Source organism: Salvelinus sp. IW2-2015, linkage group LG32 (genome assembly GCF_002910315.2).
Source record: "Salvelinus sp. IW2-2015 linkage group LG32, ASM291031v2, whole genome shotgun sequence".
NCBI classification, from domain to species: domain Eukaryota; kingdom Metazoa; phylum Chordata; class Actinopteri; order Salmoniformes; family Salmonidae; genus Salvelinus; species Salvelinus sp. IW2-2015.
Genome location: NC_036871.1, coordinates 21,684,663 through 21,709,780, shown reverse-complemented (window position 1 = coordinate 21,709,780; position 25,118 = coordinate 21,684,663). Strand labels below are relative to the sequence as shown.

The 25,118-nt window shown below is 43.3% G+C and overlaps 2 protein-coding genes across 3 annotated transcripts in view; both read left to right on the top strand.

Annotated features, from left to right (window-relative positions):
* The first annotated feature begins 215 nt into the window (after nucleotides 1-215).
* LOC111957287 (E3 ubiquitin-protein ligase RNF31) lies at nucleotides 216-10,225 on the top strand. 2 transcript variants are annotated; one of them, XM_023978077.2, is made up of 23 exons: nucleotides 216-547; nucleotides 902-1,103; nucleotides 1,307-1,453; nucleotides 1,686-1,841; nucleotides 1,930-1,986; nucleotides 2,111-2,279; nucleotides 2,357-2,516; nucleotides 2,669-2,808; nucleotides 3,071-3,243; nucleotides 3,407-3,640; nucleotides 4,012-4,347; nucleotides 4,623-4,808; nucleotides 5,093-5,299; nucleotides 5,465-5,638; nucleotides 5,873-5,971; nucleotides 7,072-7,161; nucleotides 7,290-7,404; nucleotides 8,077-8,189; nucleotides 8,460-8,570; nucleotides 8,736-8,784; nucleotides 8,872-8,968; nucleotides 9,097-9,262; nucleotides 9,348-10,225. In XM_023978077.2, exons 2-23 carry the CDS (start codon nucleotides 903-905, stop codon nucleotides 9,396-9,398), a joined length of 3,231 nt encoding a protein of 1,076 aa, XP_023833845.1. In that variant the 5' UTR covers nucleotides 216-547; nucleotide 902; the 3' UTR covers nucleotides 9,399-10,225. The 2 variants fall into 2 exon arrangements, with proteins under 2 accessions (XP_023833845.1, XP_023833844.1); XM_023978076.2 differs by having other exon boundaries at nucleotides 2,666-2,808.
* A 10,858-nt stretch (nucleotides 10,226-21,083) lies between these two features.
* The window catches only part of LOC111957264 (XK-related protein 4-like), a 70,261-nt gene continuing 66,226 nt past the window's right edge, over nucleotides 21,084-25,118 (top strand). Inside the window, exon 1 of the mRNA XM_023978048.2 lies at nucleotides 21,084-21,948. Coding sequence (XP_023833816.1) covers nucleotides 21,257-21,948 — 692 coding nt within the window. The 5' untranslated portion in view covers nucleotides 21,084-21,256. The remainder of the gene's footprint in view (nucleotides 21,949-25,118) is intronic.

The window sequence follows — 25,118 nt, the reverse complement described above, 5'->3', positions numbered from 1 at the left end:
TTCTTCACCCTCCCCACCATATTTATAACCTACTGCGCCTGGGCATTGTAACACCCGCGCCCCACACCAATTAGCGTGTAATCAACTGGATATTTTTCAGGTGAGTCGACAGGCAAATTAGGCAATTAGTCATTTTCACCACAAGGTGACACCAAAACTTCACAAACAATGTACTGCACTGCAGCTTTGCGACGTTTCCTCAGTYCAAGCCATATTGGCTCCGGGATCTCTGTTTGAAAATTAGGTTTTGACACACAATGGCGAAGCACGGGGGTTAGTTTCTTTGCGCAAAGCAGAATACGGCATTTTTCTCACGCAGTTGTTTACATTCGTAGCTAGTACTGCAGATAGATTTTACTACGACCCTGTTACTACTTGTTTTAGAATAACATTTGATATAAAAAATATATATAAATACATGTTTTTAGCGCACAAGTCTGTATTGAGGTGCGTGACATGGTGTTTTGAAAGCACCCGCTTTTGAATGAAATGCCATCTCATCGTGATTCAATGGCTGTCACTGCAGACAGTTGAGCGAAAACACTGGGTAAGCAGATTGCTTATATGACAGTATTTTCACATAGGTAGAGATATAATTTCCACTTCAACTTTAGTTAGCTAGTAATTGTGTTGTTGCAAATATAGAGTACTGCAAATGCAGTAAAAGTCTGGTGGCTGTGTGTGTTCCTTGATATGACAGCCTTGTGATTTAACGGCCACACACTGTCGGGGGCTTACAGGTAACGTCTTATGAATGAATGAATGAATGAATGAATGAATGAATGAATGGATGTCAGTAAGGCAAGCATCTTGCTCATCAACCCTGCCTGTGGTGTGGCAGTGCCCTCAATGATTTGCTATCTGATCTGTGTGATGATGATGACTGATGTCTCTTTTCCAGGATGGCTAGTACCCTTTCAGACCAGCTAGAGGASGTACGATGCCATGCGGAAGCTTGTCTGTATTCCACTGGCTCAGTGCTGGAGGTCCGTGCAGGAATATCAGCCATGGCCAACATACCCTTACCACCATCGGTCAAATACCGCTACATTGCTGCGGAGACCATGATAATTGAAAACGGCGTCAATAACAACAGGAAAGAAGTGAGTTTGTTTAATGTTTCAAGTACACTCAAACTATGTCCATATCACCATGCCATAATTACCTTCACTTAGCCTACATCTTGGAATAGTGAACTCCTCTCTCTCTCTTTATACATTGTACTCATATTTTTGTTCACTGTCTATTCTTTTCTCAACCTTTTTCTGTATCAAACTTTTTTCGTCTTTGTCCTCTCTCCTGCCAGACCATAGGTTCCCTGCAGAGATTGTCCACAGCACTGAACATTCTGGAGAAGTATGGCTGTAACCTCACCAGCTCCAGTAGGCCCAAGTACTGGCGTGCTGTCAAGCACAACAACCCTGTCTTCAGAGCAACAGTAGATGCCATTCAGGTGAGGATGTCTTCAATACAGGCAGGCGAGATTCTGGATGATGATATGTAGTCTACTGTCTTGTCACTATTGTCTTATTGGCATTATGTTGATATAGGCTTAGTTCAATATGAGTCTATAGCCTACTACCTTGCTAATGAAGTTAATTGTGCACACACCACAACACTAACGTTATGCCAACAGTATTGCATAAAACCCTCTATATCCTTTCCTCTCCTCTGTTCTACCCCAGGGAGGAAGGGCAGTGCTTTGTCTCTATGGTTACTCCAATCAGCAGCCAGACGGCCTGAGTTTCCCTGATGAGGTCATGGAGCCTGACATTGAGAAGGTCGCAGCGGTCACCTTGGAGGTCATGAGTCTACGCATGGAACTGGACATGCTCATCAAGGTCTRGACCAATGGCAGTTATTCTGAAATATTTCAAAGAGGTTTCTAAAGTCAGTTGTACCACTGAGTCGTTGTTGATGTTTTCACAGGAGGCTCACCCCCACCCAGAGTTCTTTGAGAGAATTATCCCATCACTGAACCAACAGGTATGTTTTTTTTTGTTCACCCTATTTGCCTTTCTCTACTTCAGGCAGTTTTTATATTTGTGTGGTTTTGTGYCTGGTAGTTTMCACCACCATCAGATGACTGAAATCTCCTTTATGATTCCAGGATGACTTCGGACCCATTTCTGATGCGGTAGCTATTCCCTCCAGCCTCAGAGAGAGCCAGCCCCTGTACATGTCTCTGGCTTCCCTGGCTCAGTCTCCCACTAGTGCCTTTCTTCCAGTACGGACCGCTAACGCCTCAACATCCACCTCTATCTCTACCAGACACACAGGTTGGAAGTGTGTGTGTGTGTATTTTTTACATCTGAAACTTGCATTCAACTTTCCTTGTTTCTCTTCTTCTTTGCAGACAACTGCACTATCTGTGCTATATTCCCAGTGGCTGCCCACTGTAACTCTTGTGTCCAATGGCTGTGTACTGAATGTGATAGACTGTACCACTCCTCTGTAGAGCGAGCCAATCACCACAGGACTGTCGTGACATCCTCTAAAATGCGAAAGACCCACAGGTAAAACATGACAAATAAGACGAAAGCAAAACTGCACAGTAAAGGAAGAAAATGGATACATTTTCATAGGTGGTGATTACTGCTGAAAATGCATCTGTCTCTGTGCTCTGTGTGTTTGGCACAATATTCACTTCCTCTGTCTCTCCCAGCAGCTCCCTCCCGTCATGGCACTGTACCCACTGCACCAGGGTCAACTCCATCCAGGACATACTGTGTGAGATGTGTGAGAGGCCACGCCTGGCCTCCTCTGGCCCTGCTAAGGATGAGTTCGCACAGCCTTTCACCATCACTGGTCAGTATACACACACACACACACACACACACACACACACACACACACACACACACACACACCCAACCAACAGTGTATGTGTTTTAATAGTGGTGGTTTGCCTTTTTTGCACTCCAGTCAGTCTCACTCCTCTGTATTTCCATGTATAGTTGTTTATTGTCTGAAAATGGGAAGACACTCTTGGTGTATATGAGTTGTTGAGTTAATATTCACCTCTTCCATAGTCCTGTGTTGAGTGTGTTTTCACTATGTATGTCACCAGAGTGGCAGTGTAAAAGCTGTACGGTGGTGAACGCGGGCAGTAGTATCCTGTGTGAGGTGTGTGAGCGCCCCCGCCTGGCCACCAAGCCTCCGGCAACCCCCACACGCCCCCCTCCTACACCCAACCGGCCTGCTGCTCCGGTACTGGGTATGCCAGGAGACCCAGACAGCCAGGTAAACTACTGTTAAAGTCAATGCAGAAACAGCACATTTTGAGTTGAAATGAAAGTTTCAGATTGTGCCTTTATCACCATGTATTACAGTTGATATTGTTCCTCTATTCCTGTGAGTGTCTAAGCTCACTCAAAGTATCTCTTCTTCTCCCATCCTTTTGCAGTGGATGTGTCAGTTCTGTACTTACATCAATTACACTCCAGCATCAGTGTGTGAGATGTGTGACCTCCCCCGCCCCGAGCCCGCCAAAATGCGAGTCAAACTCCACCCTCCATCCCAGGTCAAAAGGGTCCCCGTGCTGTCCGTCAAACCCAAAGACCCACCCATGGAGGACCCTCATTTGAGGAGACAGAAACTGATGAGAGAGGAGGGGCTAAAGCTGATCCAGCTTATTAGAGTGAGTGAATGCTTTCTGTTTTATCTATAATATGGTGTATAATCACATTACCCCACTACTTGTAATATTACAAGCTATTAGCTAATTTAAGATTTTGGTTCAGAAAAGTCTTTATTGTACCATTGCTGGCCAATTTGGTTGCAGTACTATTAAAACTACAGGCTACAGATTTCAGAAAACAAACGATGTGTAAAAATAACCTTAGCATCCTCTAGGTGTGTAATATACAGTGTGGTGAGTAGCAGCAGCTGAGGCCTAGTGAATATGTATGACAGATTGGTTTCTTTATTTCCCTCTCTCTTCCTGTCTCTGTTAACTCTTTCTCCATCTTCTCCTCTGTCTGTCTGTCTGCCTGTCTGCCTGTCTGTCAGGATGGAGAGAAGAAAGGAGTGAGTCCAGAGGAAGTGTACACAGGCATGCGCGTCTCCGGGGACGGAAACATCCTTCCCTGTGATTGGCTCAAAGCAGAGCTACCTCACTTGCTCGACCAGATCTGTGCCACGGCCTCTTCGTCTCGAGCAGCAGACCTGAAGGCCGGACAGAACCAGAACGGTACTGGTACTGCAGAGGATACAGGTGTGGAGGAGGAGCAGACCAGAGGGAGAGGAGTGACCCTGTCCAGGGCTGAGGCCAAGCTGGCCTGGCTGTCTGCAGGGGGAGACACTGAGAGAGCAGCGAAACAGGCTCTCAGAGACAGACACTCTAAGGTGAGAGACAGGTCAGAAAGTCTATTGCCCATTAAGAACTGGTCTAAGGTCAGTTGTACCGTCACTTTTTTCACTTTGCTGACAGCTATGTGCTGGTTTCCCAGGCCTAGATTAAGTCTAGTCTTGGACTAAAACTGACATTCAATGAAGATTCTCTACTAACTATTTTGAGTCCTGAATTAGGCTTAATCTTGGTGTGGGAAATTGGCCCCATATGTAGGAGATTAGCCTTCGAACACTCAAGGAAGGGTTTGGTCTCTCATGTACCTTTGCAGGTAAAGGAGCTGTGTTCTCTGGGGTTCACTGACGAGGTGCGGTGTCAGGAGGTTCTGAGGCAGAGCGAGGGAGAGGTGCGGGGGGCTCTGTCTCTGCTGCAGCGACCCCTCATGGAGCCCTTCCACCAGCGCATGTGGAGCGACCAACCTGAGCCACCCATCGACATCAACCACCCCGACAAACAGGTGGGTCACTGGGGCTCTCTGAACTCCACTATATTTTTCTGGCCATACATTTAGCTGAACACAGAATAGCTATATTGATGATAATCTGTTTATACCTACCACCATTAGAAAGGCCCACAGGTCATACATGTTCTTCAGTCATCTTGGCAATTGCTTGATGTCTCACAGTGATAAGAGTTATTTTTTGAGTGTGGCATATCTCTCCTTTCATCATTCCTCTGTATCTGCTTGTCCCCTTCACTGGTCTGATCTCTCTCTCCTCTCCCTCTTCCCCCTGGGGCCAGCGTGTGTGCCGGAGGCTGCTGGCGGTGTATGACCTGCCCAGCTGGGGCCGCTGTGAGCTGGCCCTGTCCCTGCTGCAGGAGCGCACCGCCCCCTACTCCCTAGACGACGTGGTACAGGCCGTACGCGAGTCACATGACCGAGACTTCATCCGCCGGGTGCTGGCCAAAGAGTGCCCCATCTGCCTGTCAGACTTTCCCCACAGCAAGGTACTCTCTCAAGTGTGTGTGTGCGTCTGTGTGCACAAGCTTGTCTTTACTCAAAATGTAGCAGAAGCTTTTCTCTTTTCTTTTTTTGTTGTTGTTGCAGTATCCCACCCCCCCAACTCTCCTAATCCTTTCTTTCTTCCTCTCCTCTCTTCTTCCCTGTTTCAGATGCAGTCTCTGACCTCCTGTCAGTGCTCGGTGTGCTGTGGCTGTTTCCAGCAGCACTTCACTATCGCAGTGAGAGACAAGCACATCAGAGACATGGTGTGTCCCGTCTGCTGGGAACCTGACATCAACGACCCTGAACACCTCAACAGCTACTTCTCCACCCTGGACATCCAGGTAGTACATCACACAGAGAACAACGTCACACAACATCTCCCTCAGATTTTCTCTTTGAAGAGAGAAGAAACAGTGAGAAAAAACACAATTCCAGGATTTCAGAGGCTTCTCTCCCTTCAAAATGCAGTTGTTGGTGGTGTCAGTGTTATCTCACGAGACCATAGATTTGTTTTCTGGGTGTGTGTATGATGGTAACACCTGTAATCATATTTTCCTGTGCGTGTGTGTGTGCAGCTGCGGGAATGTCTGGAGCCGGAAGTGTATGATCTGTTTCATAAGAAGCTGACTGAACAAGCCCTCATCAAGGACCCCAAGTTCCTCTGGTGTAGTCATGTGAGTTCTAATCACATAATAGCCTTGAGCGGGTTTTTAAGGTTTATTTCCTATGTGTACAAAGGCAAAGGAAAAATGTTAGAATGTTTGTTTCCAGACATAATTTGATAATCCCCATTGAGGCTGTCATAAAATCACAGTAATCACACTTCACTAGCTAAGAAATGGCAGTATACAGTGCATTCGGAAAGGATTCAGACCCCTTTCCACATTTTGTTATGTTACAGCCTTATTCTAAAATGTATCAAATCGTTTTTCCCCTCATCAATCTACATACAGCACCCCACAGTGACAAAGAAAAAACAGTTTTTAAAAAGGTTTGCAAATTTATAAAATAAAAWAAACTGAAATATCACATTTACATAAGTATTCAGACCCTTTACTCAGTACTTTGTTGAAGCACCTTTGGCAATGATTACAGCCTCAAGTCCTCTGGGTATGATGCTACAAGCTTGGCACACCTGTATTTGGGGAGTTTCTCACATTCTTCTCTAGATCCTCTCAAGCTCTGCCAGGTTGGATGGGGAGTGCTGCTGCACAGCTATTTTCAGGTCTCTTCAGAGATGTTCAATCAGGTTCAAGTCCGGGCCCTGGCTGGGCCACTCAAGGACATTCAGAGACTTGTCCCGAAGCCACTCCTACATTGTATTGGCTGTGTTCTTAGGGTCGTTGTCCTGTTGGAAGGTGAACCTTTGCCCCAGTCTGAGGTCCTGAGCAGGTTTTCTTCAAGGATCTCTTGGGGACCTTCAATGCTGCAGGCATTTTTTGGTACCCTTCCCCAGATCTGTGCCTCGACACAATCCTGTCTCGGAGCTCTACGGACAATTCCTTCAACCTCATTGCTTGGTTTTTGCTCTGACATGCACTGTCAACTGTGGGACCTTTATATAGACATGTATGTGCAATGTGCATTTGCAGGTATGTGCAAATGTCCAATCAATTGAAGTTACCACAGGTGGACTGCAGTCAAGTTGTAGAAACATCTCAAGGATGATCAATGGGAACAGGATGCACCTGAGCTCAATTTCGAGTCTGATAGCAAAGGTATTTCTGTTTTTTTATTTCATTAACTATTCCTGTCTTCCCCTTCCTACTGTCAGTGTTCCTATGGGTTCATCTATGATGGAGACCAACTGAAGGTCACCTGTTTCCAGTGCAGGAACAGCTTCTGCGCACAATGCAAGAAACCTGTAAGTGACAAACATCCACTCTATTTATGTGTGAGAGAGGGTGATAGAAGGGGATTTTTCTTTGGAGTGAAGCTGGAGCTTAATCTGTATATCATCCTCTCTTGTCTCTGTCACCGTGCATTCTCTAGTGGGAGTCTCAGCACGGTGGTCTGTCGTGTGAACGGTACCAGTCCTGGAAGAGAGAGAATGACCCAGAGTACCAGAGGCAAGGCCTGGCCGGATACCTGCGTGACAACGGCATCAGTGAGTCTCTCTCACACACACACACACCTTCTTAAACACCTCCATTGAGCTACTGTAGCTTTTAACCAGGAAAGGCAGGTACTTGCGGAGGTGTGAACGGCCAGACACTTTACTAGATGTTGGGCTGAGAGAGATCAAATTGGTCTTACTAATAGTTCCTCTTCCAAACCAGTACATTTCATTAGCATCATGAATAACACTCCCATAGAGGTACTGTAGACCTTCTGCCTGAACTAAGCCAGAAGACTAAGGACAAACCGGACTGCTGCTGCTTTTAACTGTTTGTCGGCACAGTCCGGTTTGTCCTTAGTCTTCTGGCTTAGTTCAGGCAGAAGGCCTACAGTACCTCTATGGGAGTGTTATGGGACCGCATAGAATATTGTCTGTCATTTTCTGTTCATTTCTCGACAATCCATGTTGAATTGTTACCTTTCATCGACACTCAGCAGGTGTTCTACTGCACCTCAGCAGGTGTTCTACTGTATTTACCTTTAGACCCAGTTTTACCAAGTTAGAGCAAGTTAGACCCTTTAAGTATTTACAGTCTCTTCCATGACCTTCATTTGTGGGAATTATTAAAACTCGTTTAGTTCCTTTCCCTGATGCATTCTCATGTGTACTCTCCCAATACCCGGGAATCGTTTCCCTGAATTTACTTCCTCTTTCCCTCAGCATGTCCAAACTGCAGGTTCCAGTATGCCCTGTCCAAAGGAGGCTGTATGCACTTCAGCTGCTCCCAGTGCAGGTACCAGTTCTGCAGCGGATGCAACAACCCCTTCCACACTGTAAGTCCCTTAAATGGCTTGGTGTGTTTGTGTTGTTCATTTGTGGGTTGTTCATTTGTGCATCATCGATTGTGCTAGTTCCTGGCAAGGTTTTATCTTATGGGAGTTAACTTGAATGTCACTTTAATGTGGGTGTTTGTTTTTCCTTCTCTCTGCTACTCTCTCCCTCCCCTACTCTCCCACCATTTCTCTCTTTCTTTTCTCTCTCTCTTGCACTCTCTCTTTCTCTCCTTCCTTTCCCCCCCTCCTCTCTCCCTCCCTCTTCTGTAGACTTGTGCAGTGATCCATTGTAGTGTGACAGGCCTGCATGCCCATCACCCTCGAGACTGTCTCTTCTACCTGAGGGACTGGGAGCCTGGCAGACTACAAGCCCTGCTGCAGGTAGAGACGCACACGACACACACACGGATGCTCACACTCCATTACAATCACCATAACCACATTATAGCACCCTGACTCACATTCAGTTATAACTGATTTTATTGCGAGAATATCTGTAGATGGACCGCATTAAAATGATTGTTTATTGTTATTGTCTGTTTGCAGAACAAGGGTGTTGAGTTCAATACTGACACCCCTCCAGGAACTCAAGCAGGTAAGATTCTATGTGTTATTTTCTTTTTACTCAGAAAAACTGAAACGGAGAAATACTAAGATATATAATTGTCTTTCTCTCTCTCAGGTCTGTGCGGAGTGATAGAGCAGAAGGATGAGAGTGGGCAGCAGACGGACTCGGCCTGTGGGGCTCAAACTCAGCCTGGCCATGCAGGACTGTGCGAGTATGTTTCCTCTCACTGCCACCACCAGTATTTTTCAAGGACTCAAAGGCGCTTTAGAGAACAACAGAGTTCTCCCATGATAAACATGCATCGATGTAACTAACTGGTTTTTGTCTAATCTATTCCAGGAAACACTACAGAGAGTACTTGGTGAGCCTCATCAATGGCCATTCCATCGACCCGGCCCCTCTCTTCAATGCCAACGAGCTGGTGCTGGCCTGTCGGAGATACCAAGTGGATGACGCCCGGGGGGAGCTGGAGGACGATGTGACGTACTATACTCGAATACTGGAGGTATGCATTGATGGTCCTTGTGGAGGGATTTGTCTTTTTCCAAATATTTAGTCACTTGGTTTGAACATTTCTAATCTTATTTCAGAAACTTATTGATGAAGTACCACTTGGAGACAAGGTTCCACGGAAGAAATGAAAACGACTTGTTTGTTCGTTGAAGTGTGTTTAGTATTGAGTGTTGGGATTTTGGCTCAATAGGCCATCAAATGTGTTTGCGTCAATGTGACTGTTACACCACACAGCAGAAAGCTATGCTTACATCCCCATTATTGTGCTACAGTTATTTATGAATCTATATTAGGGCTAAATGCTCAGTTGCACATTCATTTAAAACAGAGATGTATGAGAGTGGGTGTGTGGGTGTGTGCATAACATTTCAAGACTGATAACAGGGTTACAGCTTAAATAACCAGTTATATTTAGAGGCATCGCTTCATTGCACACAGTCTGGAGGTGCATGCTCTTAAATGTATATTTCTGTCTGGGGAAAAAATGATATATATTTAAACACCCAATAAACCACTAGATTTTCACACCAACTCGAATCTAGCACACCTGATTCTAATAATGAACTGGTTTATATGCTGAATCAGGTTAGTTAAAACAGGTTGAGCCGAAAACCTGCAGGAGGGTAGAACTCCAGGAACGGGGTTGGAGAGCCCTGCAATAAACCAAAAGATCAATCATCCACTATGGTTCTGTCATGCTTTTTATCCAAAATGTTCCTGGTATGCCTGCTGTAAGGGAGGTAGTTGTGTCCTCAGAGTAACTGCAGGGTTGACATAGTTACTGGAATTTTTTGGGGGGGATTGGATCAGTACAGCCCCAGAGGTAGGATTCCGCTTCAAGACTGGACATTTTGAAACTGGAGATTGTTTCCCCTCCAGGTATCATTGTGAAGTATTTCTACAGTAAATAAATCATACACAATCATTAACAATAAACTTCAGATTTTACTTGAGATATTAATTGTTTTTTCCCTTAATTGCGTTTGTCTTCAGTGTCAGTGAATTATGACTGAATATCACTTTGTGTAAGTTGGCTATGACTAATGTGGGACTGATTATAAAGGATGTGGCCCACTGTGTGTTGCAGCCCCAAGCGCTATGATTAGCAGCTACTGTTATTCACTGTTCAGACTCTGAAAAACACACAGAGCAAGAACTTTAGTGTAACTCAGACCTTTGAAATTGCATTTATTCTACACCAGGTTTCAATGTGCTTATTGACTTACATGTATATGCTCACTCTATTGTTTGCATAAATTCATGTTTATTCAAAAAAGAGCAGCCTTGACATTTTACGGTCAAAGAGTATTTCAAAACATTTGAGCTTGAACAAGCCTATTGACGGCTCAAATATGAATAATCATACGTGTATTGCTGTTTTTCACTCCAATACTAAGTCAGATGAGTCAGCTGCTGACATGGCTGCTAATGTCTTGTGACAGATGAACTCTCTTGTGCTTGTCTCTAGGATGTTTTGGGAAGCGAAGCAGCCATAGTCTGAGATAGATATCGGTACGGCAGCAGGATCAGAGACAAGTGGAGAGGGGGCAGGGAGAGCCTGCAGGTTTATGGGTACTGCTGTGATGGTGTCTCTGTGCCACAGGGCAGGCGTTGGAACAGAGCAAGGCACACTGCCAAAAGACAGAACTAGTATTTGTACCCCCTGCTTAGGCCAACCATCCAGTGAGTGCCCTGAAGAGATGGGGGTCCTGATGAAATGAACAAAATAGGAAATACACTATACGGCAACATGTTTTCCTGACATATAACACACACCCTCAGGTCGTGGTATTTAGGTTAACCTAAGCCAGAATTGTTGTCATGAAATATAACGTTTTATTTCAAGCTCAGCCAAGCTAGATCAATTGTGTTATTGCTCTATCTGCTCTGGAATTGACCTCTGGGGTAGTTTGACTGGGGTTGGTGATGATGGGGAAGGGAATGGCTTTTTAACATGCACCACAAGACCTGTTTGACCTTCATTATCCACAGCCAGATAGCAGCCCTGCAAAGCAAGTGTATCTGTGGAATGTTTATCAGCCAGCTGTGTCAAAATAAATTGGCTCCATCAGATAAATTTAAAATGAGAACATTCAGTCTGTCAAGGGGCAAAAACTGAAGGATGACAAGTGAACTTGAAAAACACCAATATCATCAAGGGGGGAAATTGTAAACATTAAAAGCTTGAGACTATAAAATACACATAGTGGTAGGTTAGGTTTGTTTACCACAACACTATTGATTACACTGATGCAGGTTGTGACAGCGTTACAGAAGCCATAACTTTTTTTGCTGCATAATAGGCCTACAGTACAAGTCAAGCTGACTATCAAGTGCTTCATACTGGATGGATGTTTGACTGGCATGTGCATGGGCTGACATATAAAACAGGTTTTCTGTCAGGGGTCTGACAAAATGGTTTGCAATTTCAATTTTCATACCATCACTATTATTAACAGTCAAGTCTTGTCCTCGGGCTTGCTGAAATGGAAGTGAAATGGAATCTACCAATCAGGTTGTAAGATTCGGAGACGCTACAGTAAAAACTGAGTGCTGTATGTCTAGATTGGTTAAAACCATGATGATCAGCTAAAGGGACATCCTTATGAAATCAATAGGTTTAGTACCGTTGATAAACTATCAATACATATTTTTGTATTTTACTGTCAACACTGAATGAATTAAAAGCTAAAATATCGAACTGTTGTTTAATGTATCAAGCAGGTTGGGCGTCATCAGTACTTACAGTTGAAGTCGGAAGTTTACATACACTTAGGTTGGAGTCATTAAAACTCGTTTTTCAACCACTCCACAAATTTCTTGTTAACAAACTATATTTTTGGCAAGTCGGTTAGGACATCTACTTTGTGCATGACACAAGTATTTTTTCCAACAATTGTTTACAGGCAGATTATTTCACTTATAATTCACTGTATCACAATTCCAGTGGGTCAGAAGTTTACATACACTAAATTGACTGTGCCTTTAAACAGCTTGGAAAATAACAGAAAATGTCATTGCTTTAGGAGCTTCTGATGGCTAATTGACATCATTTGAATTAATTGGAGGTGTACCTGTGGATGTATTTCAAGGCCTACCTTCAAACTCAGTGCCTCTTTGCTTGACATCATGGGAAAATAAACAGAATTCAGCCAAAACCTCAGGAAAAAAATTGTAGACCTCCACAAGTCTGGTTCATCCTTGGGAGCTATTTCCAAATGCCTGAAGGTACCACGTTCATCTGTACAAACAATAGTATGCGAGTATAAACACCATGGGACCATGCAACCGTCATACCGCTCAGGAAGGAGACACGTTCTGTCTCCTAGAGATGAACGTACCTTGCGAAAAGTGCAAATCAATCCCAGAACAACAGCAAAGGACCATGTGAAGATGCTGGAGGCAACAGGTACAAAAGTATCTATATCCACAGTAAAACGAGTCCTATATCGACATAACCTGAAAGGCTGCTCAGCAAGGAAGAAGCCACTGCTTCCAAAACCTCCATAAAAAAAGCCAGACTACGGTTTAGACTATGGCACATGGGGACAAAGATCGTACTTTTTGGAGAAATATCCTCTGGTCTGATGAAACAAAATTATAACTGTTTGGCCATAATGACCATCGTTATGTTTCGAGGAAAAAGGGGGATGCTTGCAAGCCGAAGAACACCATCCCAACAGTAAAGCTCGGGGGGGTGGGCAGAACTGAAAAAGCGTGTGCGAGCAAGGAGGCCTACAAACCTGACTCAGTTACATCAGCTCTGTCAGGAGAAATGGGCCAAAATTCACCCAACTTATTGTGGGAAGCTTATGGAAGTCTACCTGAAACATTTGACCCAAGTTAAACAATTTAAAGGCAATGCTACCAAATACTAATTGAGTGTATGTAAACTTCTGACCCACTGGGAATGTGATGAAAGAAATAAAAGCTGAAATAAATAATTATCTCTGCTATTATTCTGACATTTCACATTCTTAAAATAAAGTGGTGATCCTAACTGATCTAAGACAGTGCATTTTTACTAGGATTAAATGTCAGGAATTGTGAAATACTGAGTTTAAGTGTATTTGGGTAAGGTGTATGTAAACTTCCGACTTCAACTGTACTTGCCAATCTTACCAGTGTAATAGCTAGCTAACTTGTTCAAGTGAGAGGTTCAAATACAAACTGAAGAGAGATATGATATGTAATTGTCCACAGAAATCAGTGGCCTAGGTATTTAGCTAATCTGCAGCAGGCAGCGAGGCCAGCTTGACTCCTCCCATCTCTTCACCTGAACTCTGGTATTGCCCTGAGTGTCTGGGCACCGCCACCCAGGCATGTCACTCCCTCTCTCACACTCCTCTACAGATCATCCTGCTGGAAAGAGACAGGGCCAAGGCATGGGACAGGGTCAGCATCCCTCTCCAAATAGACCTTCAGATTAGAACACTCATGGGCTCCATGCAATGTCAACATGGAGCTTTTGCTGTTGAATTTTATTGAATTGAAGCAGCACTTGAGTTTTTGCATTTCTTTCTGGGTCATTCCACGAAATGAGTGCCTTTTACGTCCTGTTGATATTTTAAGTCGAAATTGTGCTCAAATATTGAATTTGAAAAACCTGTTATTAAATGAGGTGGCCTTTAATATAGAGCACATGGAAAATGCAATAAATCTGTTTTTTTTATGTGAATAGAATTCTGCTTTGTGTCCCTCTGTGCATCCTCTGTGACTTCTAGGAAGATTTTAACCCCAACATTTTCCCAAGTTTTCACCATCATTGTAAAGCCCTAGTTTTTTAAATCTTTGCTTTGACAAAGTCATTTCTGAAGAGTACAAATTATTTAATGTGATGAGTGATTAATTTTAAGGTAAAAAAATACATGTCCAACTTTTTAAGGTCAACCCTGTTACGTTAACGGAACTCTCGTTTTAATATGGTGAAACATTGAACATCTAATAGTCAAATCATAGTGTAAAAGTATGCAGGTGAGCTGGTTCTACTCTTTTGGACATTTTCTGTTGTTTTGTGGTGGAAAACTGAGCGGGTCGAGCATAACACGTCAACTCTGTTACCCATAGATATACAGGCTAGAAATGTTATGCACACAACAAGCTATCATTCCCCCTGTCATGAGGGATATATGGCTGATTTAAGATGAAATCGTCAACTCTGTTACTGTCAACCCTGTTACTGTCAACCCTGTTACTTTATTTGGCTCTTAATAGGCACTTACTATAGTAATTTGTTTATTTAACCTCTTGAGATGGGAACATTTTGGTGAAATAAAAAGTTACACTACTCAAAAGGCCCTTAATTAGTGAAACGACCCATCTGTATTACCAAGATATTGCCAAAAGCCCTCTGTTGGCTACTCCAAGGACAACATTTTATGTTGTGGTTGTTATTACTTTGGCCCTGTTCCTATACACCACAATCTAGCACAAGTCAGCACGTAAGTAGCTGCTTTTTCATAAATGTCAGCGATACATGCATCATTCTGTGTTGTTTACCAATGAAAACACCTCATTTGAAATGTCATGGCAATTAAGTCTGAGCTAATTAATTATGTTGCCCCCCTGTTTCCTCTAGCCAAGCCAGCCCCCAAAGTAGACCATGGATCACAAGCACCCTCCCACTGGGCACACACTGGTCGAATCAACGTTGTTTCCACGTCATTTCAACAAAATGACGTGTAACCAACGTGGAATAGACAATGAATTGACATCTGTGCCCAGTGAGCTGGTCTCATACCCAGGGGCCAGACAGACAGTACCCAGACAAGATCTCTCAGAAGGGCTAGGCCAGACAGGCACAGTGTTCCCCTGCCAGTGGGAGTTACACAGTAGAACGAGTGACAGATTGACAGATTGAGAAATAATTAGAATATTGTACTCAGCCCATTGGCTGAGTTGGCAGTTGACAGCGGGTCTTTGATTTTGTTGTTGTCTGCTGCTTCTCTCTACCCCTCTCGCTTGCTCAGAATGACAAATAAAAGGAGAAATCAAAGAATGACGCTAATGAAAATTAACATTTATTGGTTGGTTAGTGACTTGTTACACTCCAAAGGTTTTGGTATTTCAAACCCATTTCCGCTGACTATTTTGTCAACATTATTTTGCCACTGTACCATAGCTTTTCAATGTTTTGACACTTGCCATTTTATATTATAGTACAGTGCCTTCTGAAAGTATTCACACCCATTGACTTTTTCCACATTCTGTTGTGTTACAGCCTGAGTTTAAAAGTAATTAAATTGAGAATCTGTGTCACTGAACTACACACAATACCCCATAATGTCAAAGCGGAATTATGTTTTTAGAAATGTTTGCAAATTAATAAAAAATGAAAAGCTGAAATGTTGTGTCAATAAGTATTCAATCCTTTTCTTATGGCAAGCCTAAATAGGAGTAAAAATGTGTTTAACAAGTCATATAAGTTGCATGGTTTCACTCTGTGTGCAATAATAGTGTTTAACATGATTTTTGAATGACTACCTCATCTCTGTACCCCACACATACAATTATCTGTAAGGTCCCTCAGTCAAGCAGTGAATTTCAAACACAGACTCAACCACGAAGATCAGGGAGGTTTTCCATTGCCTCGCAAAGAATGGCACCTATCGGTAAATGGGTATAAATTAAAAAAGCAGACATTAAATATCCTTTTGAGCATGGTAAAGTTATTAATTACACTTTTGATGGTGTATCAATACACCCAATCACTACAAAGATACAGGCAACCTTCCTAACTTAGTTGCTGGATAGGAAGGAAACCGCTCAGGGATTTCACCATGAGGCCAATGGTGACTTTAAAACAGTTGCAGAGTTTAATAGCTGTGATGAGAGAAAATTGAGGATGGATCAACAACATTGTAGTTACTTCACAATGCTAACCTAAATGACAGAGTGAAAAGAAGGAAGCCAGTACAGAATACAAATATTCCAAAACATGCATCCTGTTTGCAATAAGTTACTAAAGTAAAACTGCAAAAAAATCTGCCAAAGAAATGAACTACCACTATTCATATTTTCAAGCATGGTGATGGTTGCTTCATGTTATGGGTGTGCTTGCCTACGGCAACAATTAGGGAGATTTGTGGGATAAAAATACATGGAATAGAGCTAAGCACAGGACAAATCATAGAGGAAAACCTGGTTCAGTCTGCTTTCCAACAGACACTAGAAAACAAATGCACCTCTCAGCAGGATAATAAACTAAAACACAAGGCCAAATATACCCTGGAGTTGCTTACCAAGAGGATATTGAATATTACTGAGTGGCCTAGTTACAGTTATGACTTAAATCGGCTTGAAAATCTATGGCAAGAATTGAAAATGCCTGTCTAGCAATGATCAACAACTAACTTGACAACTTGAAGAATTTTTAAAAGAATAATGTGCAAATATTGTACAATCCACATGTGCAAAGCTTTTCGAGACTTACCCAAAAGGATCCACAGCTGTAATCTCTGCCAACGGTGATTCTAACGTGTATTGACTCAGGCGTGTGAATACTTATGCAATATATTTCTGTATTTTATTTTCAATACATTTGTAAACATTTCTAAAAACATGTTTCACTTTGCCGTTATGGGGTATTGTGTGTAGATGAGTGAGAGAAAAAAAAGGAATACTTTCTGAAGGCACTGTAAATCCAAGACGTCTAACCCAGTTTGAAAAAGTTTCAGACGAAGCCTCTTCTCATGACAAGCCTTGTTTGGTTCAGTGGACAAGCCTCCCTGTGTCACCATCTTTACAGTTAGATGCCAGTCTGAGAGTGGCTCTAGATAGCAAAGGCTACTGTCCCACTTTTAGCATGTCAGCTCTCTTACTATTCGAACGGACCTGTCACAATGGCATGTTGTCTCACCGCAGGTCCTCACTCTGTTTGGAACGTTGGGGTTTGTTGCTGAGCAACTACGGCTGTCATTAATAACAAAGGAAGAAGATTCTTCGCTTGACAAAGTTATCACATTTCATTCAAATTCAGAATAATGAGCATGTTTTCTGCCAGGTCTGCTGATCGATATACATTTTTTCAATATTCATCACCTCTGAATTCTGCATTTGTGTGTGTTTTACATAATATAATCATTGCAGATAGCAAGTGTAAAATGAACCCACACCCTTCTGACAGAAAGGTCAGACTGATCTGAAACTCAGTTTATGTATCATGTGTGTTACAGGATGGTATATTTTAGAATAGAATAGAATTCTGTAGAATATACGTATAGTAACTATAGTATAGCATGTGAATTACAGTAAATAGACTGTATCCATTGAATTGATACCATGTGTTTTAGGAGAGGATCACACCAGCCTGCCTGGTTCTGATGACGTATGATGCTGAGGGCTGCTCTATTAATATTTCATACTGTAGATATGGCCCAGATATTTGATGCAACACTGGGCTTTGAATAGACAATGTCATCTGGATCTTTTACTATACAGTGCAAATGAAGCATGCATATTTAGCGACTGCTTTCTTTTATGATAAAGAAATAATCTAGGTTGGAAACATATTTTAAATAAAAAAAGACTCCAGTGAGTTTGTATTGTGTCAAGTACTTAACAGTAAGAGACAATGAGGGGTTAAATGCGGAAGACACATTTCAGTTGAATACTTTCCGGTGGACAACTGACTAGGTATCCCCCTTTCCTTTCCCTTTCCCAGTACATTCAGATGAGTATTTATTTGCTGGTTGCCACTGATGAAACTGATTCAAGAGGCCAGTGGAGTTGTATGATTGCTCCTGTCATAAAAAATGTACCTTGGAAATCATTAGGAGGAATTAATGATGGAATTCAGAGCTAGGCATAGCTATCCATTTGACAGAGCGCCTGTTCAAATCAATAAGAGTAGACAGCAGTAATTAAATTGTGGTTGCATAGGGAGGGATGTCTCCTCCACAGAACAGGAGTCTCTCTTGAATAACTAATATGCTTACTGCTGAAAGATTTTAACAGGGATTTATGGTGGAGTAATTGAAAGTGAGAATTCCACATGATAAACATGAATATGTGTGAGAATTCATTGCTGCAGACAGTTATGAATAATGTACATTTTCAGTTACTTCAAATCAAGAGGTGAGGGGTAAAGGTAGGAAGCACAGCTATAAAACATGAGTGAGATAATGTGGGGGCTGTCCCTAGTTCTGTGAGGTGGCCCTTATTTCATCCAGGCAAAACTTAAACAGCTCACAGCAGCCCTCCTCTTTAATGAGTTCCATCTAATAAGAATAAATATATTGTTGAGGTTCTCTACTACAGTAGTGTTGGTACCTGGGACCAGAAATCGGCCCGGGCATTGCAAACACACCGGCCCATTTCTTTCCTTGAGGCCACCAAACAGACAATTTTTTTCTAGAGGCCCCCGTTGTTATCCAAATAAACATTATGCGCAAAAACCCGCAATTCAGACAGGCCCACTGGGCCAAAGATGGCCCAACCCATCTGACATTTGCCCAAACTGCATTTAGGAAAGTCTGTTTCTGGTTGGTACGGAGTGAGCCATTCCTCCACAGTGTGTTGTGCTTATGATGTGACAGGTGAGCTAGGAGAGGATCCAGCACCAGGTGACAGCTAGCCTGACAACTCACACTCAATTCTCTCGCTGCTCTGTCGTTCGCTACATACTTTAGTCCGAGACTGCCATCATTGAAGTTCTTTATGGTGACGAGGTGCACGAAAGGCGTTGTCAGTGATTGGATCGTCTCTAACTAATCAGAGTATCAAAGCCAATGACTCATTTTATAACCCATCGTAGCAGGCTTGAAAAGAAACGCCTGAAACTAGATCCCCTACATACTGGTCTTGACAAGATGGAAGAAAAACTGGCACAGGAGGTTCTCTTCTGCACTGTTCAACCAATCCAGTAAATGTGGAGGAGGAGTTAAGATGGAGTGTTGCCTTCTTAATGTCCAAAAGAGGAAGCCACGCCACAGGCTCTCTTTCATTTCCCCTGAAAACCAGAACATCCAGTTGTTGTGGACTTGGCAGAGGCTACACATTTCCAAACCGCTGCTTTACCTACGTGTGTTCTGGCTCTGGCCCAACCCATCGGTTTCTGGACCTATCAGATCCAGACTCATTGCGGAGAAGAAACTAATGTCTGTGGGTGTGGCGTAGCGTTTGGCCAGAGCAAGGAGTCTGGGTAGCCAGGCAAGGTGACAGCACCATCATTCTGGCCTAGTCACCCATAGGTCGTGTGGCTGTGGCAGTCAGAGAGAGAGAGATGGCCACAGGTACAGCAACACGGCACAACACTGGCCAGTGGTGGAAGGAGATGTGTGACGCTCATCTTCACGTCAGTGGGGCTTGAAATGGGATCTGCCAAACGCTAGCAGTTCGAGTCACGCCAAGGTATTTATCCTCCCCTGCACCACTAATGACAGATGGTCACATCTTTGAAGATTTACCATGCGTCGCAGATTGGCTGCCTGGGTGGGAGGCTAAGGTTGTCATTCGGGGCCCCTAGGTGCCGCAGTGCCACTATATAAACCATTATGGGTGTGTTATAGTGTTTAGGAATATAGAGCTATAGAGTTGTCCTCTTTCCCCCATCTCCTCATTCTCACTCCTCTGTAGCATCACCTGTCTGTCAATCAGTCATTGGGCGTGGATCGATTTTTCTTTGTGACAGGGTCCATATTTATATCTGGATGCTCTCCATCTCTCACACATGGACACAATTCATTAACTATTTTCCTCATTTTAGACAGCTAATACAATCAATCTCTCAGTTTTAAATCGCAAATAATAATATTTTAGTGTCACTGTTCAGCATTTCAACAAAATACCATTGAAGCAAGGCTGTGGCCGTGTTTTAAGGTTGTACATTTATATAGCGTGGTCGTCCTCTGGCCATGCGTGCAGCCAAGCTGCGAGGAGGGCGTGTCAAAATCACAGCGGTTGTGCGGCTGTGCTTCAAATAGCCTATGGTGCGGTCATTCATTAAAATCGCAGTCAATGACTGTGTCGGGACCCTCTAGTAATAAATGACGGGACTTGATTGCTTACCGGTGTATTCTGTATGAGGGTAGCTGTAGGCTACATACAGTATGAAAGTGAGTTGACGCGGGAGCTGTCCATGGTGCTGAACCGTTATACGCACTGTACCAGAATACCCAGATGAGAAATAGGCTACATATGTGAATAGTGGGATAATTGACTACTTAACCACAAATCAACACTTTCTAGTGGGTGCGTGCGTCACTGCTCCAGTTATTTATAGCTATTGTATTATTTCATAGTGGCAGCAGGAGAGCCCTATTCCCTCCCCACTGGGCACAGACGTCAGTTCAACGTCTAGTTTTAATTTACATTTGGTTGAGTTGTTAACTAACATGAATTCAACGTGATTTAGGTTAAAGGTTGGGTGAAAAAAATACAAAATTCTCTGAAGTTGATGACTTTTTGCAAATCCAATCAGTTTTCCACGTTGATTAATCGTCATCACATTGCATTTTGGGGTTGAAATTATGTCGATTCAACGTTGATTCAATCAGTTTTTGCCTAGTGGGTCTGGATTAGGTTAATAGCCTATTGTATTTTGCTCATCGTTGGTCAAGTATAACCTACCTGAAATATTGGCCAGGCCTTCGATTCATTTTATTGCAGTCCTCTGGAATATATATATATATACTTTTTTTAAATTAGCCTATACATTTGGTTTAATTAGGCCTATCAGAGTGAATTGCAATATGCTGTAGCTCTATTGTCGCTATTGGGGAGAAATGTGAGGTGATGAGCGACTGAGGAAGAGTTGCGAAGCAATGATGTCATAGTTTCAAGTATGTGCCTTGGGAGAGCATATGGTTCGTACCCGCTGCCGAGCGGTAGGGTTGCTTTGTTATGAACAGGCGGCGCTGTAGCTGGCGGAAGAGGAGGTCGCCCAGCCCAGTATCTCTACGCCTGGAACACAGAAGCCGAGGGGGAGACGAGAAAACGGGAAGAGAAAAGACGGTGTTGGCTGGAGGAGAAAGAAAAAGCTACGATAATGGCCGCTAAATCTGATGGGGTATTGAAAATTAGAAAGAGCGATGTAGCGTTCACGCCTTTGCAGAATTCGGACCACTCGGGCTCAGTACAAGGACTCGTTCCAGGATCGCAGCCGGATTCGGGAACCGGGGATGGGGACTTCGTGAATGGGGAATCGCGGTGCTGTGGTTCTAATTCGACATGTCTTCGCCTTGGCAGAGAGCAGCAAACAAAATACACGATATGGGACTGTCTATGGATTCTCGCTGCAGTGGTGGTGTATTTCGCCGATGTAGGCACCGACATTTGGCTTTCTGTCGACTATTACCTCCGTCGCGACTACTGGTGGTTCGGGCTCACGCTATTTTTTGTTGTGCTAGGGTCGTTCTCCGTCCAAGTCTTTAGTTTCCGATGGTTCGTCCACGATTTCAGCACCGACGAGAGCTCCAATGCCGCCGGTGCGGCAAACTGCTCATCCCACATGGACGGGAAGCTGCTGAGCGGTTCTGCTTCACATGGAGATGTGGGCGCCCAACCGTCCACACCTCAAAGACAGGCATCCACCGCGAGCAAGAGCAACACCACAACCAACAGCAACAGCAACAGCAGCACCGCAACCCCGACGAATAAGAAAAGCTCGGCGTCCTGTTCATTATTCATATGGTCCGCGCAATCCGTCACCCACATCTTGCAGCTTGGACAGATATGGAGGTAAGCGTTTGATATGCTCTTTCGAATGAAGAGAGTAGCAGCCCATTAGCCTACGTGTGTTAACTTCTGACTGCACGTACCTCATAGCCTACACTTAGCTCCCATCATGCCCAAGAGGGTCTACTGTTATTCATTATTAGGCACCAACTGCCATAGAACGTATAACATTTCAGGTTTTACGCGCACTGCAAAGCATTTTGAGTAGCATACCCTGTGTAGCTTCTTGGTGGGTTATAGGTGTTATATCTTAAATAAACAATCATAGGGAGATAAATAGTCTGTCGTAAAACAAAATGGTATCATGTTTCATGATGTGATATCCTTGTGAATGTGCTTGGTCCAATGGCGAGCTAGAAGTTGTGCATGTTCAATTGAATTCTTCACACCATACAGTATAGGGCTAGATGTATGTAGCCCAGCTTAGTATACAAATGGGAAACTCTTTACAACTAGGCCTATTATTTACAAACAAGTACATTATGTGTGAGGAAAGAAACAGTTAAAAACCACATTGATTTCCCTAAATTAAGAATATATCAAATGTGTATTGGAGACATTTTGGAATCTGAACATTGAAGTGAGGTATGTGTGTGTGTGTGTGTTTGTTGTGTGGTGTGGGTGTGGGTTGTGGGGGGGGGACCAGGCCATCAATACACACTCTTTTGCCAAAAGCACATCATGTCAGAAGAAATGGATTGTAAATTCACCCACATCAAGTTCAAAATCTATAGATAGAAACATATACCGAGGCATGATATTGAAAAAATCACATGTAAATCCATTTTAATGAATTGAGCTTTAACTTCAAGAATGTATTTAATTAAATACAAGGGCGTAACAAGCTATTAGTGGATATTGGTTCCATTCTCAATTCAATTTCTCTCTGGTGCCATCCTATTTTTGTATCCATTCTGTTCCAGTCACACACATGTTATCTGCGACTGGGCAATTAATGTGGGTGTGTTCGCACATGCATTATTATTTGCATGTGATATTATTTTTATTGATTTTCTGTTTAGCTCCTGCCATGCATGATAAGGGCATCACATACATCTACAATAATGTACATTTCATGGGCTTGCACCCTTGACTCCTTATGTAACTCCTTGACACTGCCACACTTCAGCACTTGAGCATTTAGGGAAAGGGGAAATTCAGTAGTACAACTGAATCCTTCAACTGAAATGTGTCTTTCCGCATTTAACCCAACCCCTCTGAATCAGAGAGGCCGGGGGGCTGCCTTAATCGACATCCATGGCACCCGAGAACAGTGGTTAACTGCCTTCTCAGGCGAGAATGATAGATTTTTACCTTGTCAGCTCGGGGATTTGATCCAGCAACCTTTCGGTTAAATCAAATCAAATGTATTATATAACCCTTCTTACATCAGCTATATCTCAAAGTGCTGTACAGAAACCCAGCCTAAAACCCAAACAGCAAGCAATGCAGGTGTAGAAGCACATGGCTAGGAAAAATCCCTAGAAAGGCCAAAACCTAGGAAGAAACCTAGAGAGGAACCAGGCTATGAGGGGCCAGTCCTCTTCTGCTGTGCCGGGTGAGATTATAACAGAACATGCCAAGATGTTCAAATGTTAAAATTACCAGCATGGTCAAATAATAATAATCACAGTAGTTGTCGAGGGTGCAACAAGTCAGCACCTCAGGATAAATGTCAGTTGGCTTTCATAGCCGATCATAAGAGTATCTCTACCGCTCCTGCTGTCTCTAGAGAGTTGAAAACAGCAGGTCTGGGACAGGTAGCACGCCGGTGAACAGGTCAGGGTTCCATAGCAAAGGCAGAACAGTTGAAACTGTAGCAGCAGCACGCCAGGTGACTGGACAGCAAGATCCATTCATGCCAGTAGTCTGAGCATGGTTCTAGGCTCAGGTCCTCCAAGAGAGAGAAAAAAAGAGAGAATTAGAGAGAGCATACTTAAATTCACACAGGACACCGGATAAGACAGGAGAAGTACTCCAGATATAACAGACTGACCCTAGTCCCCCGACACAAACTACTGCAGCATAAATACTGGAGGCTGAGACAGGAGGGGTCAGGAGACACTGTGGCCCCATCCGATGATACCCCCGGACAGTGCCAAACAGGCAGGATATAATCCCACCCACTTTGCCAAAGCACAGCCCCCACACCACTAGAGGGATATCTTCAGCCACCAACTTACCATCCTGAGACAAGGCCGAGTATAGCCCACAAAGATTACGGTTACTGGCCCAACGCTCTAACCACTAGGCAACCTGCCGCCCCATTTAGTTTCATCATTGTTATGTCACATTGTCTGGTGCATTGAGAATACTGTAGATCTGACTCCACCAGGGTGTGTATCCTCAGAGAGTAGACAGGGTATTGTTGAGACACGGCAGTGAGCACAGTAGTCTGGGGAAATCAGGCAAAGTTGAGGTCTGCATCCCAAATGGCACCCTATTCTTTATGTAGTGCACTACTTTGGACCAGAAGCCCTGGTCAAAGTCATGCAGTATATATAAGTAATAGGGTGCCATTTGAGACAGACAAGGTTTTATAAATGGCTGTGTGTTAATGAAGTTCATCAGACCCAGTGTGAGCCATGTTGGTTCCTGACAACGGTTATGACATGACATCTTCACCATGTGTATTATTAGCACAATGATTTTGTAATTGTTTGTCCAAACAGGTTTCCATCATATATTTCTCCAAATACTCACGTTGGATATGGTTTATGGTTTGAATAATTCAGTTATTTCTGAATTATGAGTAACCTTTTTTCAAATGCATTTTCTGTATTAGTTTACTCATATTTCACACACACACAATGTAAATTGCTTTTCAGTAAAGTTTTCCCCTTTCAATTGCAGCTGTGGGGTTAATAATATGGCTGTCAAACCTCCCCATACAGTATTTGTATTTGTATTTATTATGGATCCCCATTAACTGCTGACAAGGCAGCAGCTACTCTTCCATGGGTCCAGCAAAATTAAGGCAGTTTTATAAAATTTAAAAAACATTACGATACATTCACAGATCTCACAACACACTGTGTGCCCTCAGGCCCCTACTTCACCACTACCACATATCTACAGTCTACTAAATCTGTGTGTGTGTGTGTGTGTGTGTGGTGTGTGTGCTGTGTGTGTTGTGTGTGTAGTGGTGTGTGTGTGGGTGTATAGTGCCAGAT